Below are 17,817 nucleotides of genomic sequence, written 5' to 3' on the forward strand. Positions count from 1 at the left end.
TTCTGATTTTGCTCTATACTGCTTCACTGAGTCTTTCCAGAACAAGGGGCCACTCCTCCTTTCTTCTTGTACCTCATTTGATGTGTGGATTATGTTTTGGGTATTCCAGTTTTCTAGGTTAATATCCACTTATTAGTGAGTGCATACCATGATTCATCTTTTGAGTCTGGGTTACCTCACTTAGTATGATGTTCTCCAGCTCCATCCATTTGCCTAAGAATTTCATGAATTCATTGTTTCTAATGGCTGAATAGTACTCCATTGTGTATATATACCACATTTTTTGCATCCACTCTTCTGTTGAGGGATACCTGGGTTCTTTCCAACTTCTGGCAATTATAAATAGGGCTGCTATGAACATAGTAGAACATGTATCCTTATTACATGCTGGGGAATCTTTTGGGAAATGAAAAGGGAGATATTACAACAGAAACTGGGGTGGCTACTCTAAATGGATGGAGCTGGAGAACATCATACTAAGTGAGGAAACCCAGTCTCAAAAGATCAATCATGGTATGTACTCACTGATAAGTGGATATTAGCCTAGAAACTTTGAATATCCAGGACATAATCCACAAATTAAATGATGTCCAAAAAGAATGGAGGAGTGGCCCCTGGTTCTGGAAAGACTCAGTGCAAGAGTATAGGGGAATTCCAGAACAGGGAAGTGGGAAGGGGTAGATGGAAGAATAGGGGGATGGAAGAGGGTTTATGGGACTTGCGGGGAGTGGGGACCCAGAAAAGGGGAAATCATTTGCAATGTAAATAAAAAATAAAATAAAATATATATATATAAAAGTATTGTTATATTGAGACCAGAGCTGGGGGGCAAAGTCAGTCGCTTTAAGGAGCATATCAATGCATTGTCACTATTCCCACTAACCAGGGGACTATTTTAGAAAGAGGTGAGGCTGGTAACATTGACTTTGTTGTTGCTGCTATTCTGAAAGTTTAAGTGACCTCCAGATGGCCCAGAGATAGCTCTCCTGTAGAGCAGGACAGGTTTTTTTCCTTACCTAGGTGAGGAAATTATTCCACCTTATTTGGTTACTAGGATCCAGTGAATGCGTTTTCTTCAGTTCAGGAGCCAGCATTTCAGGAATGGTTACGACTCTGGGTAGTTTCATGTCCTGTAATATCTCAGATCTGGTTTCACCTCTTATTTATGGGCAAAGACAGAAGCCAACTGCTGAAGAAATAAGCTTCAGAGTCTTTCATGGTCATTCCTCATTTCCTCCAAGCCCTTTCAGAAGAATTTCCTGGGATTTATGATTTCTTTATTTCTGCCCTTACATAGTTCAGGACTTTAAGAGAGAGTGTGTTCTCCAAAGTATGACTTCTATTGAAGTCTAATTCAACAAACCCTGGGTTCTATGTAATGAAATCTACCCAGTGTAGATAATAGCCTGATTTAATTCTGTAAATATTTTTAGGATTTGAGTGGAACAGCTAAACAATTGCTAACTATTTGTCTAGATTCTGCTTTGGGGACACATTCTCTGCCAGCACCTCCCTGGGTTCTGGAATAGGTGACTTTCTCCAACCATGTTTGTTCGTTTGTTTTGAATTCTTTAGACCATGTTCTCAGCCCACAAAATGACAAACGCCAAACAAGGTGAATATGATTTTAATATACTTTATTTAAAAAGTACACAGTTTTAAATTGGTTTCCATGGTTTTCAAGCAGAAGGACACTGCCTACCCAGTACAGCCCCATTTCTGATGAAGGATGATCATGTGGCAAATTCACATTTGCATGACTGGCAAAGTAAAAAGGTAACTTTTTTTTTTAGTCAATGTACCTGTTAGAGTTTCTATCACGCACAGTTTAAAATCATGAGATGCTGAAGGCTGAGCTATGCTTATGTCTCCTATGTGGCACCATAGTTGGGTTCACAGTTTATCCATGATTTATAGCATGCCAAAAGAACATCCCATTAGTTAGTGTCACCTTGAGAAGAGACTCGAAACCAGGGTGGGCAGCAGCAAGGCCACCTGGGCCTGGAGACTTGATGCACCCCCACACTCTCTTGCATTCTCCTGTGGGAAAAGCAGGAGCTGGTTAGAACAGAAATGGCTTCCGGGAGGATCAGAAGCTTTGCAACTTTCATACTGATGAGGGCCCCAGAGTCTTCTGACTCAGCAATGGGGAGGACATGGATTTGTCTAAATCTCACCAAGCTAGAGATCCAAATACCTAACTACAGTAGTTAATGTGTACAATCTTTAAATCACACTTTGAATTATTTTAATTTATGTGTGTCAGAGCTGAGACTGTGAGTCCAGAAGAGAGCATCTGATCAATTGGAGTCATAGCAACTGTAACCCACCAGAAGCAGGGGCTGGGGACCACACTGTGGTTCTTTGCAAAAGCAGTATACATAGCCCAGACAGATCCGAGTGGCACAGTCAGTACAGAAGCTTCTCCAGCTGTCTTTCTTTTTATTTGGGGGAGAGAGACCTGTTTTGGAAACATCACTTTATGTGTTCCTTTCACTTAAATGCATCTAGACATATTGCTAGCTCTAGTATTTTCCAATTCTCTTTGGCTGTTTTCTTATTAATGGGCATTTATTTTCTCAACTGTTCTTTACTTTGCCAAAAGCATCTAGACGTCAGTCTCTACCATTCTGTGAGATCTGCATATGCCTCTGGTGATGGGAGAGGGACCCAGAGGAAGGATGTAAAGCTTCAGACTGTTTTTGCCTCTTAGTTAGAGCTAGGTGTCTCTTCCTTTTGTTACTTTAATAACCTTGGGCTATTACTAATACGTACCATTTGAACTTCTTTAAAGTTACTACTGGCTTTGTTGTATTTTATCTGGGTAAGTCAAAACATTTAAAAGAGTTAAATGGGTCTGTTTTTCTACCACAGTTTCTAGCCTAAGACAATATGGCATCTTTCTAATTTCTAGACTATTCATGAGGCTGCTATTTTGGCATGTAAGACTAATCTATGTATGCTTTTCTTGACTGCTTCCTTATAAAGTTACTTTCTAACTATACTGACCTCTATCTCATTATTCTAAAATAAGAGAAACTAGCAATTTGTATGTTTATCTTATATCCAGTTATCCAAAAAAAATCTTGTTAACTCTAGTAACTTTTAATTGCCTAGTTGTCCAAGTATGCAGTTCCTGACAGCTATTTATTTTGAGACAAGGTCTCACTCTGTTCCTAAGTCTGGCCTTGGACTTTCTCTCTTCCTGCCTCTGCCACCCAGGATCTGCAGTATAGGTGTAGCTACTACACTCAGCTCAATTCCTGATTTTAATTCAAATTGTTTATATTTGCATAGTGACATTTGGCTAGGCTCATTTAAATATTAAAAATATTTTCACCAGATATATGATATATACAACATGTTATCAATTTCTCCTTTGAATATAGAAGCAGAAATTCTTAACATAGTTATTTATAACTTATTATAGATGAAATACTGGCAGTACTTATTATAGGTAGAGTACTGAATTTTAACATTTTATAAACTGGATAGCCTTTAGCACATTATAATTATGTGTTATTTGAACATGAAGGCTGAGGTGATATTTTTCAACTATAGGCATTAAATCTCTCTATAGTTATGGATTTAGGCAAGCTTTCTACTTTTGGTAGTAGTAGAAGTGGAGTTCATTTATAAACTTATTTTTCTTGGTTTAAAATGGTGTCACTGCGGAATGTATGAAAACTCACCTTTGTCATGAGTGGGCCTCATTCTTCACTTATCATCATAGGCATGACAATTAAGGGTTTGGATGCAGATGTATCTAACCTGATACCCACACACCTTCCAGGACAGCAATGAGTGCAGGCCCACAGGCTTATAGAGGACAGTATATTGAAGTGTCAAAAGGCTGGACAGCCAGCTCTTGCTTACTATTACATTTCATCAGAAGTGATCGTGTGATACTAAAATTGCCACTTTTGTTATTAAATGAATTTCTTGTAAACAAAAAGCTATCTGAAATAAGGAGTGGGAATTTACTTTATCTTACATTTAAGATAAATAAATCATGATAGAGCTGCCTTGTGCATGATAAAATTGCAACACATCTAAAATAAGACAGAAAAAGATCTAATATATATATCTAATTATATATATATAAGATATATATATATATCTAATAAATATATATATAGACACCAAAGGAAATGATTACTAAAGCAGAGATGAAATAAGGTGCAGATGGGCCCAGTATCCCAAACTACCAGCTGCCATGTATCCCTTTTTTTAGTTTCCAAACAGGAATTATTTTCTCCTGAGTCAAGGTTTGCGCTGCAGTTCTTAGTCACTATGAGGTGCTCATTGTGAATCTGATAGGAAAAGAAAACTGCAATGGTTCTCAGACTTGCCTCAGGATGGAAGCCGTGGCAGGATTCCGGACGTCGTCTGATCTTCTGAGCCTTTAACCGTTCACACTTAAGGGATTCATTATGTTGACTGTAGTTAAGGCGTGCTTCTGACAGTGACTTCTCTCACTCTGAATTTCAGGGGTCAAAACTTGGCAGTAAAGTAGCTTAACCACTTCCCTTTGTATACAGGTAAAGGATGGAACCTTCCCGCTGTGACATATCTCCCTTCAGTTGACTTACAGTTCCTTCCCCTTTACCATTGGAAGCCACAGTGGCTGGACCCACACACAAAAGGATATACCTGATTTCAATGGGTGCCATGGTTATAGGAGCCACAGACTCACAGAGACAGCTACTGTCCACCACCACCATGAACAGATTGCTACTTGGGATTTGCTGGATGACAAAGGACCTGTGGGAACAGGAAGTAATAAGATGTGAAGAGGTCACTTACCATCTGTCTTTAATCCGAGGTTACAGTTGATCCTTGTAGGGAACTCATAGCTCAGAAGCTTGGGACAGCTGGTCATATTGCATCCATAATTAGGAACATCAAACAGTGAATTCAGGCAATCTTAGCTAAGCTCATTTTCTCTACCCTCACATAGCGTAGGATCCTTTGCCTAGGGAATGATGTTTCCCACAGTGGGTGGATTTTTCTACCCTAATTAACATACTCAAGATGAAGACATGCTCATAGGCCAATTTTATCTAGACAACTGTGAGTTGAGATTCTCTTCCCAGATGATGCTGGATCGTGTTCATTAGACCTCTTCCTTTCCCCCAAAGACTGCTGGATGCCAATGAGAATGAAGACAGTACATTCCCTAGACCCATTCCTGCACCACTTTGTTCTATATCTGCCTAGAAGAAAGGAGAATGTTTTCAGTGAAACTGATGCTAAACATAGAAGAGGTTCTAGAGGGCATGTTAATTTCTAAGATTATATAAAAACTCCAAACATTGGTATCTGTCAGTACAACCAGTCCAACTGTGGTGATCTTGATGGAGTCATCATTGTCCTGCCGTGATTTGAAGAAGCTTTATGGATGTTAAAGATCTTGATGAATGCTTGGGCTTGGATGTCTAGAGCACACTCTAGGAAGTATGAAAAGAGAGAACTAAAATTATCAAAGTCTACTTTAGTCACTTTAATAATCTTTCTCCTTCACATCGTATTGACCTAAACATTCTTGTGAATATTAGAGACGCTCTCTGGGAATAAGATCAGAAGAAGCTCAACTCCTACAAACACCAAAGCTAAGAATGCTAAGGTCACATCAGAAGCCATGCTTTGTTAAATGTCCCTGATAAGGTATTTGGAAAATGTATCACTTTACTATTTTGTTTAGTTAAGTGACCTCAGATTTGATGTAACTTCCTCCATGGTAGAATATATCATGCAGGGTGACTTGAATCTATTTCCAGGCTGTGGTCATTCATACTTGGCTTAGAATAAATTATCTTCTCATTTTTACTAAATCAGGCATATTATTTTATATACAAAAAATTTTGGTGCCTAAAATGGACCCCCAGAGAGTATGTACTTTTGCCAGTTACTTGGATTGTAGCCATGAATCAGCATGGACTCTCTGTGTCCCAAACCTTAGCCTGAGATGACTTCTCAAATGAATATTGGAGAGCTTTGTTTCTTTTCTTTTTTCTTTCTTTCTTTCTTTCTTTCTTTCTTTCTTTCTTTCTTTCTTTCTTTCTTTCTTCCTTCCTTCCTTCCTTCCTTCCTTCCTTCCTTCCTTCCTTCCTTCCTTCCTTCCCCTCTCTCTCTCTCTCTCTTTCTTTCTTTCTTTCTTTCTTTCTTTCTTTCTTTCTTTCTTTCTTTCTTTCTTTCTTTCCTTCCTTCCTTCCTTCCTTCCTTCCTTCCTTCTTTTTCTTTGCTCTTTTTCTTTTCTCTCTTTTCTTTTTATGTCCAGCATTGTGCTTTTGATTGATAAGTCCTGTTCTTAGTTCATTATGTTTGAGTGTCTACTGATAAAATATTTATTGCAACTTGTTTATTATCAGTTGGCTTTTTTTCACATGGCTCCTCCATTATTTATATTTGTAGATTCATCTGTCTTTCTCTTAATCATGAAGATACCTTTTGGTATAGAATTATTGTGAGTACCAACTTCTAAAAATGGCAGGATAAGCAGTATTTGTTCCCTCTGGCCTGCAGAGATAAATTTAAGAAAGTGAATGGAGTTTGTGGATATGCAAGGGACCTCAGGATATATAATGGTGTCAAGTTTCCTCTACCACTTTATTCCTGGGGCAGAAAAAATAGTATTGGATCATCCAGGAGGACACACATAGGAGGTTTTGAGCTCTGTCACCTTCCACAGACATGTAGAATAAACCCAAACATCTTCAAAATCCTTTTAATAAAATATATACTCTTAAGTTTGTTATAGTAAATTGAATAATATTCATCAGAATTAATTTCTAAGAAAACATAACCTAAATAGACTTCATAGTCTGTATACCATAGCACTTTAGTTTTATATTATATAAAATGCTACAATTATATTTTGTTATGCTTGCATTCTTGAAAATTGCATTATAAGAATTCAAATATGATTAAGGATCACTAACTAAAAGTAGGAAGGAAAATAAATGACTTTGAGAAGAAAATGAGACATATTTTGTATAAGACTAGCAGAACATTAACAAAATACAAAGGGGAAGTTTTATTCCAAAACTATTTCCAAAGCTAGAGAAAGGGGTAAAGTACCCAGATAGGGGTGTGGTGATCCATGACAAGTCTGAGAGAACAAAAAGATTTAGGCAAAGCCATGGGCCTTAGGGGATCATAGGATTTTTCTAGGGACTGAAGTGACATTCAGGGCACAGTGATGTACATCTGATGACTTATCAGTGTTAGATGACCATTTCCCTAGACCACTGCTCTGCTCCTTATAGGAAATGGTGTTCATGTATTCTCTTTTGACGTACATCTCTTTTTTTCACAGAACAAAATGGCTAAAGAGAGGTGTCTTGAGGGCTAGCTTACGATTGTGTGAGAAAAGAATGTTTAAATATTAGCAAAGAAGAGCTGATATCCAAAATCTAGGAGATGCAAAGAACATAGCAACTCACACTTTAGCTGTGTAGCAATTACAGCAGTACATCAGAGTCCTAGCTACAGAAGAATTCCATGGCACATGCAAGCGTGAAATTGGTGAGGCTAGTGGAGAAGAAACTGCTTTGCTGCAAATAAGGATCTGCCCAATAGCCACAGATACCATCTTGGCTTAGGGGGTAGTAGCTGAACCCATGATCCTATCAGAAGCCTTGAGTCCCTGCCTGCCATTCAGCATACTGAGCTTTAGAATGATGGGTATCATAGTTAGGGCTCAAAATCCTCCAACTGTGTTCCCTACAGAAACTAGGGAAGGTCTCCACTTGTGCTTTCCTACACAGGTTACTAACTGGTTACTGCAGTTTTGTTAAAGCAGGTAAGGGTGTTATAGTCCCCAATATTAGCTATATTCTAATGGAGCCTGGGCAGGTCCCTCTCATACTGTATAGCCATAGTCCACACTTACCAGTGCTACAGATGCCGAGAGGACATGAGCTCATTCCATCTCGTTTTGGTTATAGGTAGCACAGCCCCAATCATCTCTCATATTTTTCTTCAGAATCTTGGAGAAGGTCTCAGACTATGATAGTTGGCACTATGATACCTGGCATCTCTTTCTCTGACACCAAAGAACAGACCTCTCCAGATCCCAGACCACAGAGATGTGGCAGCTATTGCCACAAGCCCTCCTCCAGCACCAAGTCAAGCAACTACCTTCAAGAACTGCTGCAGGCAAGGATAGATCATGGAGACAGACAATGCTGAGATCACCTGAAGCTGGAGGAATCCCATGGTATACATCTCATCTCTCCTATAACCAAGTCGGAAGTATCTGTAACTCATAAAAGCTGCTTAATAAAACTGGTTAGAAAACCAGTTATAAAAACTGTACAGAGATTATCACAAATATACTATGACACATTCAAAGGTGGACAAAATTATCCAGCAAAGGATAGTAGCAAAGAGGTTATAGCCAGACTAGCATTAAAGATGTATGTTAGGGGTAATTATGCAGAAACTGATAAATAAACATCATAGTTTGAGTCACATTCCTTTGAAGCAAGACAGAAGTAAGTTTATTAAATATTATTTTATATATACTGATGATCCCAAGCAGAAATACCTAAGAAAGGCTAATCTTCTTATTCTATTCTGAAAGTTGAGATAGAAGGAATTCTGTCATAATTTTTATTAGATCACTGTTCCCTGAAACCCATACAAGAAAAAAAATAAACAAAATATAGACTGCTATCAGTGATGAAAACAAATGCTAAATTTCACAATAAAATACCAGCAAACTAAATTCCCTAGCTCATCAAAATGTAAAAATACCATGGCTCTGAAAATCAACCTATAGATTTATAAATGGTTGAATATATTCAGATTAATAAATGTGGTATAAGGCATCAGCAAAAAGGCATATCATCATAATAGATACATAAAATCATTAAATATATTAATCATAATAAGACTCAAAATCAGGCAAAAGAAGAACACAATTCAAGATACTAAGATTTTGTATGAAAACCCCTGTATGTATGTATGTATGTATGTATGTATGTATGTATGTATGTATGTATGAATGAATGTATGCATGTATCTATCCATCCATCCATACATACATACACAGCAGGGACTACTCTAAGGCTGGTAGCAAAGATTCTTTTTTGTAGCGAGCAGGGGAGACTTCCTACTTGTCAAAACTCTGAAAGTTAGTGGCTGAGTGCACAGTTCTAAGGAGGATATCAGTATTAATGCCCAAGGCACCAGGAGCATTATAGAAAATGGGGTCAAAAGGAGACTAAATGAGACAGAAGACATAGAAGAGTGCTATGACATGCTGCCTTTAGGACAGGATGACATGATTGTTGTGCTCATGAGTTCAGCACAAGATCAATCCACTCAAAATTTCAGCATGGAGAAGGGGAGGGGCTCATCAGGTCCCACTCTTGAATGAAGACTATTGTAGTTAGGAGATGGAGAATCAGTCCATTTCCTTTATGGTATTGCAACTGGCAAGTTTTCCATGCTCCAGAGGATGATCCCACATCTATGTAGCTATGCAAACCCAAACTACAGCACAATGGGTTGTACCCCAGTAGGAGGTGGCTAAATAGACATGCATGTAGTGCTGGACTTGATCTCCAGTAAGGAAAAATAAAAGCAAATGAAAACCATTGAGAGGATTCATTGTGCCCCATTTAGAATAGATATTACAACAACAGCAGCAGCCGCAGCAGCAACAACAAAAAGAAGACAGTTCAATCAATGCTGAGAAAAGGGAACTTATGTACTGTTGGTGAGAATCATTATGGCCATCTTAGAAAGCAATATAGAGGACTGGAGAGATGGCTCAGCAGTTAGGAGCACTGACAGCTCTTCCAGACATTCTGAGTTCAATTCCCAGCAACTACATGGTGGCTCACAAACATCTGTAATGGGATCCAATGTCCTCTTCTGGGGTGTCTGAAGAGAGGGACTGTGTGCCCAATAGAGCTTTTTTTAACAAAACAACAACACAAACCCTAAATATAAAATCATCATATATCCAACTATTCTAAATCTGCATATATATTTCAAATAACGGAATCATTATACTAAAATAGTTTTGCAGTTTAATTCAGTTGTTAAGATGTAGAATCAAAGCATTTGTCCTTTAGATGAATGGACAAAGAATATATGGATAAAGATGAATGGATAAACAATATATATTGAATATATATTGAAAATAGGATATCAATGACTAGTAAGATGGTTTGTTGGGTAGACTACTTGCTAAGCAAGCACAATGACTTGATCCCAGCACCCACTTAAAGGCAAAGCATGATTGTGTGACTTCTCAGTCCTTGATGGGGAGGGACACAGGACCATCACAGGGAGGTCCTTGGGCAGCCAACCCTTCTGAGGCACTGATAGCGGAAGACATCTAACTTCTATCTCTAGATTGCACACATGGGTGTAAACATCTGCACAGACACACAAGCACACATACCACATACACACAGGAAAACTAGCACAGAATGTTAAGCAGTTTCAGAATGGAACTATGTCATTTGTAGCAACACTGATAGAACTGGAGGCTGTTATAATACATGAAATAAGTCAGAAAACAATACTACACATTCTCCATTTTTTGGAAACTAAGTCAGGCTTGTAGAAGACAGGATGGAATAGTGGTCATTAAAGAGAGGGATGTATAAAGGACTGGAGAGATGGAAGGAGGTGTTCAGTGTACCGCTATATGATGAAAAAATCTGCATGCTTCAAACTGCTAGGAGAGTTCGATTTCTAGCACACACCATGATTAATGGCTGAAGAGATGGAAATGCTCATGCCCTGATTTGATTATTAAATATTGTATACATGTGTTGAATTACCATAATATACCCCCACAAAGATGTACAAATAATATGTCTTACTAAAAATAAACTAGAGAGAAGTGTAAAAAAAATCAATTGTGAAGTATTTACACAATGGGACATTCCTCATTACAAACTCTGACATTGATGAATCTCAAAGTAATTGTGCAGGGTGATAGAAGCGAGACAAAGAGATATTAATACATGGCTTGCATTGTTCTCTTAATGACAAATTCTATAAAATGCAAATGAGTCTCTAGAGACAAATTACAGAGCAGGGGTTTCCATGGGGGAGGGGATGCTGGGAAGAGAATGAAGGATGTAATTCCAAGGGACATGGAACTCTCTCAGAGTGATGGGCAAGTTTATTGTGTTTACTGCGGCTACAGCTCCCTGCCATATATTACTATGTCAGATTCTTCAGGTGGCATACTTTAAATGCCTATCAATTATACTGTAGTAAACCTGTTTTTCAAGTAAATTTTGCATTTTATCACCTTGGTTTTATTTTATAATGACCCTACTCAGCTAAATATTTGAAACATTTACGTGCTTAAAAAATTCCAGACTTAATCCTTTTATGGTATAAAGCTAAAATTTGGATTTCCATGGAACTCTGGTGTTCAAAAGACATGTATTACAACTATATTTAGTTAAGTAAAATTATTAATGTGTTCCGAAGTTATATGAGAGTGTTGGAAACATGACAGCTCTTGTTATTATATGCTATTCATTATATTCTAATATTAAATGAAGAATAGAAAAAAATTTCTTTCTCAATTGTGAATGGTCTTTAGGCAAGAATATTCTCATTTCTAGGACCACCCAGTCTTCTACTCTGAAACAGAATTCCCCCACAAAACCAAACTCATTTTACCAACAAGTTTGCTTGGTAAGGATTGGCATTAATCTAGAAAAAAAAGTTTGTCTTGGTTCAAAACTCTTGGAAACATGGACTGGTTTTGATCTGCTTTGATTTGTTAGTTTCTCTTTATGGGACTTCCTAGGGTGGCCTCTAAAAATTATACAAAAGAGCAACTCCTAGCCCTGGGGCTGGCCCATGGACATGCACTGATTGAGGAACAGATCAAAATGTCCTTAACACTGGAATTTGGGCTCTTTCCATGGTGAGCTCCTGAGAAACAACAGTTTAACAAGTAGGGGGAGGGGTAAAGCAGGCGATTTTTTCTATTAGAAGAGACACCTCATACCAAATTCCACCAGCATTCCTAGAAAAGACCCCTTCTGTCTTCAGTGGCTAAACCCTTGGCCCCACAGTACATCTTACTTCACCCATGCCTCATCTCCTGATGATGCATCCACATTGACTTTGGAAAACTGATGTTCACTATACTGACCAAGGAAACAAAATGTTGTGTGCCCCAATGCTTTGATTGATTCTCATCATTAAAGTATATTTCTTACTGCGCTAAATAAGTTGAGCACTTAGAGGTAGTAGAAGAAGAATAATTTGCTTAGTATTCTTCCCTATATAATAAAGTGTGCTGGCCTTGGTCTCAGAGATGATGCCATTCCACTCATTCATGCATCATGACCCTGAGAGGCCTTCTTCTTTATTCATATTCTTTACAAGATTCCAGCATGCTTATATCATGCAAAGTTTACAGTCCCAGAAAAAGAAAACTTCTAGATTCTTGATTGTCCAGTCACTATTTTAAACCTACCAGAAGGCACAGGGCATATCTTTATTTCAAATCACCTCTCCTCCAGCCAAAACAATAGAACTTATTAGAAAAATTAAAAAAGGAAAAGATATTAACTAGATGCAACCAACTGACTACTGTCTGTCTCACTATTGATGCTTGCAACTACTGGACATAGCAAATGCCTGGCTATCAGTCAGCTTACTGCAGCCACATTTTGTTTCCTATCTTGTGTAATCTGCCCTGACAGTTACTTTGTGGGTATGGTTGGGTGTTTCTAACTATACTATGTGAACTCCAGTTTATAGGTATAGCCCAATGGACTCCAAGCTCTAGACAATATCATCACTGCCCTGAAGCTAGAAGTACCATAGTGAATTCAGACTTCCATCGACTTTGGAGGCAATTCTACCCCACAGACTCTTGGATGCAGTCCCCCAAATCTGAATATATTCTTTTTATGCAAATTGCAAAAGCATTTAGTCTTCAATGACAACAATATTCATGGTGGGCTTACCAACACTGAACAAATATTAAAATCAGAAGACACAACCCTGGAAGGATAGGTACTGTATTCAGACTTTTATGACAGGCTTAGTGTTCTCTAAGAAAGATTTATTTAGAAGAGAGAAAAATATTTCAAAGGAAGTAAAAAAGATAAATGCTTTTAATAGAAAGTTATGTATTGTGTGCTTTTAAAAAAATCTGGGTAAGCTGTTTCTGAATTCAAGGTGGAAAAAGAGCCTTCGTTTCTTCAGCTCATCAGGGTTGTGGATAATGTGGCTAGAGATGAAACCCAATAGTCAACACTTCTTAGTGCAAAGATTAGGGATAATAGGCTATTACAGAAAATGAGCAGGACTTAAAAGTCTACGAGCCTTCAAGACACCCACAGTATAGAGTATTGGAAGACTAGTGCATGCATACCCATATTTGGCCAATGGAAAGTGGACAGGCAATATTGAAACTGACATTAGAATGCCATTTCCCTATTGTGATTATAAGCTAAGAATTAACACAGCTCTAAAAACTCTGAGATACTGATTTCTTCACATCTGGCCATTTGTCTCTCCCTAGCACTAATAATATTTGTCATATGGGAAAGGAGTCATTTGTTGAGAAGGAACTCAAAACAATATACAGCTATCATCTAATGCCTTCTAAAACACAAAAGTATGTGGTTATTTCAGCAAGCTTTAACCTGGTATAGTACCAAAATAATAAGGCAGATATAGTTGTTAACACCAAGTAAGAGTTACAATAATTAAACACTGAAGACAAGCCTTTCTTTGAATTTGAATTAGTCACTCACATAAAGTCATGATCATGGAGTCAATATATTCACAAAGAAAAAACAAAGTGAGAAGTTTAAAGAGAAGATATGCAATACAGAAGATTATAGCTACAAGAAGAAGCCCCTGTCCTAATGATTAAAAATATGTAAAGTGAACAAGAAATTTAAAGCACGTTGTTATCTTACAAAGCAACTATGACTATATGCCTAGGTCCTGCATAAGATCAAGCCAGCTCAGATTATAGAATGGATAAGGGAGGGGCTCCTAAAGTCCCACCCCTATCTGAGGAGCTGTTAACAATTTATAGTCTTTGGCGGCATCGGTTTTCTTCAAGGGTGTGACCCCTTACAGGCTATCCATATCCCTATATGGCCCTATATCCATAAGCACATAGGTAGTACCAGGTAGACCCAGTAGGATTTTAAATGGAATACATGATATGCATGTAGCAAATTCTCAAACAAAAGAAAACAAAGCTGAGAAACATGCTTGATAAAAAACAATTTTCAACTGGATGAGGGTTGACTCAGCTTCACAGTAGACAGGATAAAGGAAGATTTAGTAAATTAGCTGGATGTCAAAGACATATCTAAGTCCAGAGGAAATAGTCACTAAAGTTTAAGCCCTTGGAAACAATGACCAAAGAGACATGTGAAATATAAATCTGGTCAGTACAAGATAGCTGCCAATATAACCAGGCTATATCTGAATATTAATAAAGACATAGACATCTGTTACTCAGAGTCTAAAATCGGTGCAGTCACATTGAATATGAAGTTGTTAGATTTACATATTAAAAAGCAGCAGGAAAAAATAAATTCTGCGAATAGGACAGGGGCAGGTGAGTAATGCTATCATGCAGTTATTTGGAGCAAGCCATCATTAAAATTGAACAAAAAACTGTTCATCCTGGAAAGTGTTATGGGCCACTAACAAGATAAGTCCTTGTATATGCCATGGGAGAAAACAGGGGGACAGAAATAGCAAGAGGGATGAGGCCATGAGTTAATCATGGAGTAGAAACGTTTTAGGTCTATACTGCATCAGATAAAGATTTGCAACCATTGGTAACAAAGACATACATCTATTTTTTGACTGGAGAGTATAACCAAGAGTGAACAGCAAAAGAATTGAAAGACAAAGCAAAACAAACACAGGAGTAAGCCAACAGATTCCATCTATGCTCCAGAGTTTGAGATGGGATCAAATTTGTGTTGTATGTTTAAAAAGGGGGGGGGGATAAAATTATTGATCTATGAAGCTGGAAAAATGAAAATGAAAGTGTGGCTGTTGGAGGTTGGTCTGGCATTGCTACATATTCAAATGCTAAATTCTGTACCCCAAGATCTGGTTGCCCATAGATGAGTGAATTTCTACCTATAGCAGTCTTTGTTGTGTAAACCTTGCTTCAAAATGTAAAGCTATTGGTTAAACAAAAGTGGCTATAGCTAATTGCTGTGGAGAAGAGAGGGAGGTAGAGTTTCAGTTACTGGTCTGGGTTCACGGGTTGGGACCATGAGAGAGGAGGAGGAGGAAGAAAGAGAAAGAAGAAGGAAAGAGGAGGAAGCTGCCATGATGGTGGATGGATCACAGGCATCTGGCCAGGAGAAATGGGCCCTGAGGATGAGACTTAGACGATAAGTACTTTGGGGAGTGCAGCTTGGGAATTAACAGTCTAGCGTATAAAAGAATCAATTAGAACGGGGAAGTGGGAAGGGGTGGGTGGGAGGACAGGGGAAAAGAAGGGGGCTTATGGGACTTTCGGGGAGTGGGGGGGCTAGAAAAGGGGAAATCATTTGAAATGTAAATAAATTATATCGAATAAAAAAAATTAAAAAAGAAAAAAAAAGAATCAATTAGGGGAAATAGCTTAGGAATTGAGCTAAGGCTGATTTAAAAGCATCTATAGGACTCTGTTGTGATTACTGGGGTTCTGGGCAGATCACATTAATAACTAATAGAGTTAATAAATAGCATTTACATACCATTTACACATGACCTTACATCTGTGCCCCAGTCCTGCTCTCCCTTTCCCCATAAGGCTGAGTTTCTGGTTTCCTCTCCATAGCTTACTGCTTAGGCCGCTGCAAGGATGTGCCTCATTAGAACAGGAGGCAGATAAGCTGCCAATCATCATCTTGTGTGTCTTTCACCCTGCCCCACTTCAGCCACAGACATGCCATCACAACCTCCCTTCAGAAGCCACTCTTCTTAAACTGTGCTTTCAGCTACTGGTGGTGGTCTTATTGGTATGGTACCTGCCAACTAATGTCCTTTCTCTCCTCTCCTCCTCCCTCTTATACTCTGCATTCTCCTTTTCTTGTATAAATTCACTCTAAATTGGCTATACTCTTTGATACCCCAAATGGAACAGTGGTTGCCAAGTACTAGTGACTTCAGCCATTTCCCTTGCCTTCTTGTCTTCCCAGCTTCCTTCTTCTCTGAAGTAAAGTACAATTTTAATGGAAACCAGGTTATATCTAAGGGTCTGTATCATCCCTCTTCTCCAGTATGTGTTGACTCCTTGACAGAACTTAGAATAATGAAAGCAGAAGCCTAAAAAGAGAGCAGAATGCTGAGGACAAGCCATGGTATTGGACTATGGATTAAAGCAATCTTAACATAGATCAACTTTTGACGCCCCTGATCACATAAGAAGTCACAGGATAACACAGAAGTCTGAAGAATAACAGAGCCAGTTAAACATCTTCAGAAACATAGAGAAAACACACCATGGGGGTCAAGCACAAGTTGTCTCCATCCAGCCAAGCTATAATACACAGGAGCAGACCAGTTGCAGTCAACAAAACTGAAATGCTCTTTGGGAATCGACTCCCACGTGAGAGCTGCCACATCACCCACAGAACAGATCCAGCTGTGTTCTTAGGAAAGCCACACGGACCCACTGACCAGCCACTGGAACTAATAAAAAAACCTAGCGCCAGTTGACTGGTTATATCGTCAGCACATAAAACTATAACCTCACATTGGCAATAACCAATGGAATGCATTTCAGAATGAAAGACCCATTGATAGTGCTGATAATCACGGTGAAGGCTCAAGAGTAAACAGTATTTTTTATGTGCTTTTATGAAGAAAAGGATGAACCCTGCGGAACATAAATAGACAACCTACAACTGGAAGATGCGCACTATTGTGGAAAGGAGTCTGAATATATGCCCCTCAATTAACTTTGCTATTCAAAGTAATCTCAACCAAATCCCCAAAAGAATCTTATACAAAGGCTGAGATAACAATTCAGAGGTGATTTTAAAATTAAAAGTCATTTGGAAAACTGAAGGAAAAGCAGGTTTTATAGAGAGAGCAGGGAAGGAATTCGCCCTACCAAAGAGCAAGTCTATGAGATAGGGGAGAATAGTAGATATGGAGGAGAGTTGTAAGATGACTAAAGGCCAGAGAAATACAACTTTAAAGGAAGTGAGGATAATGAAATCCATCGTTCTCTGAAGAAGTATAAAAGAAAAGAACATTTGTAGGAGCGTATAGCATTCTAGACCACTGTTGGAAAAGGAAGTTTTCAGATTTTTATTTTATGTTAATGAGTCTGAATGCTTTGCCTGTGTATATGTCTAATACCATGTATATACATGGTATATACATGGAAGCCAGAAAAAGGTATAAGATCCCTTAGAAGTGTAATTATAGACAGTTATTAGCTGCCATGTTATACAAGGAACTGAGCCGGGTTCTTTAGAAGAGCAGCCAGTGCTTTTAACCATTAAGCTATCTCTCTAGGTCTTGGAAGTGAAATTTTAAAACCAGTATGAAACATTTGTAGCAGTGGAATCCATTTAGACACTCTGTTAAGTACTTTCTGAGACAAGCTCTAAAAATCTGGTGTTTAGAGAAGCCTTTGGTAGCATTTCCTCTTGAAAGGAAAAGACTGGAACCTACATGAATGTCCACCAATATCTGGGTAGGCTCCAGTGTGTTCCCTCTGGGGTCTACAGGGTACTAACGAAGGGGCAGGAGGAAACTCTGTTTACTGTCATGACCATACATTTAAACATTACCAGTGGGAAACTAATGTTAAACTACACATGAAGTAGG

The 17,817-nt window shown here is 38.4% G+C and overlaps 1 protein-coding gene across 1 annotated transcript in view; it reads right to left on the reverse strand.

Annotated features, from left to right (window-relative positions):
• Positions 1-1,947: 1,947 nt before the first annotated feature.
• Positions 1,948-17,817, reverse strand: part of Cacna2d3 (calcium voltage-gated channel auxiliary subunit alpha2delta 3) — an 827,632-nt gene continuing 811,762 nt past the window's right edge. Inside the window, exons 36-38 of the mRNA XM_052190624.1 lie at positions 4,652-4,764; positions 4,353-4,435; positions 1,948-2,040 (exon numbers count right to left, since the gene is read on the reverse strand). Coding sequence (XP_052046584.1) covers positions 1,948-2,040; positions 4,353-4,435; positions 4,652-4,764 — 289 coding nt within the window. The remainder of the gene's footprint in view (positions 2,041-4,352; positions 4,436-4,651; positions 4,765-17,817) is intronic.

Source organism: Apodemus sylvaticus, chromosome 8 (genome assembly GCF_947179515.1).
Source record: "Apodemus sylvaticus chromosome 8, mApoSyl1.1, whole genome shotgun sequence".
Classification (NCBI taxonomy): domain Eukaryota; kingdom Metazoa; phylum Chordata; class Mammalia; order Rodentia; family Muridae; genus Apodemus; species Apodemus sylvaticus.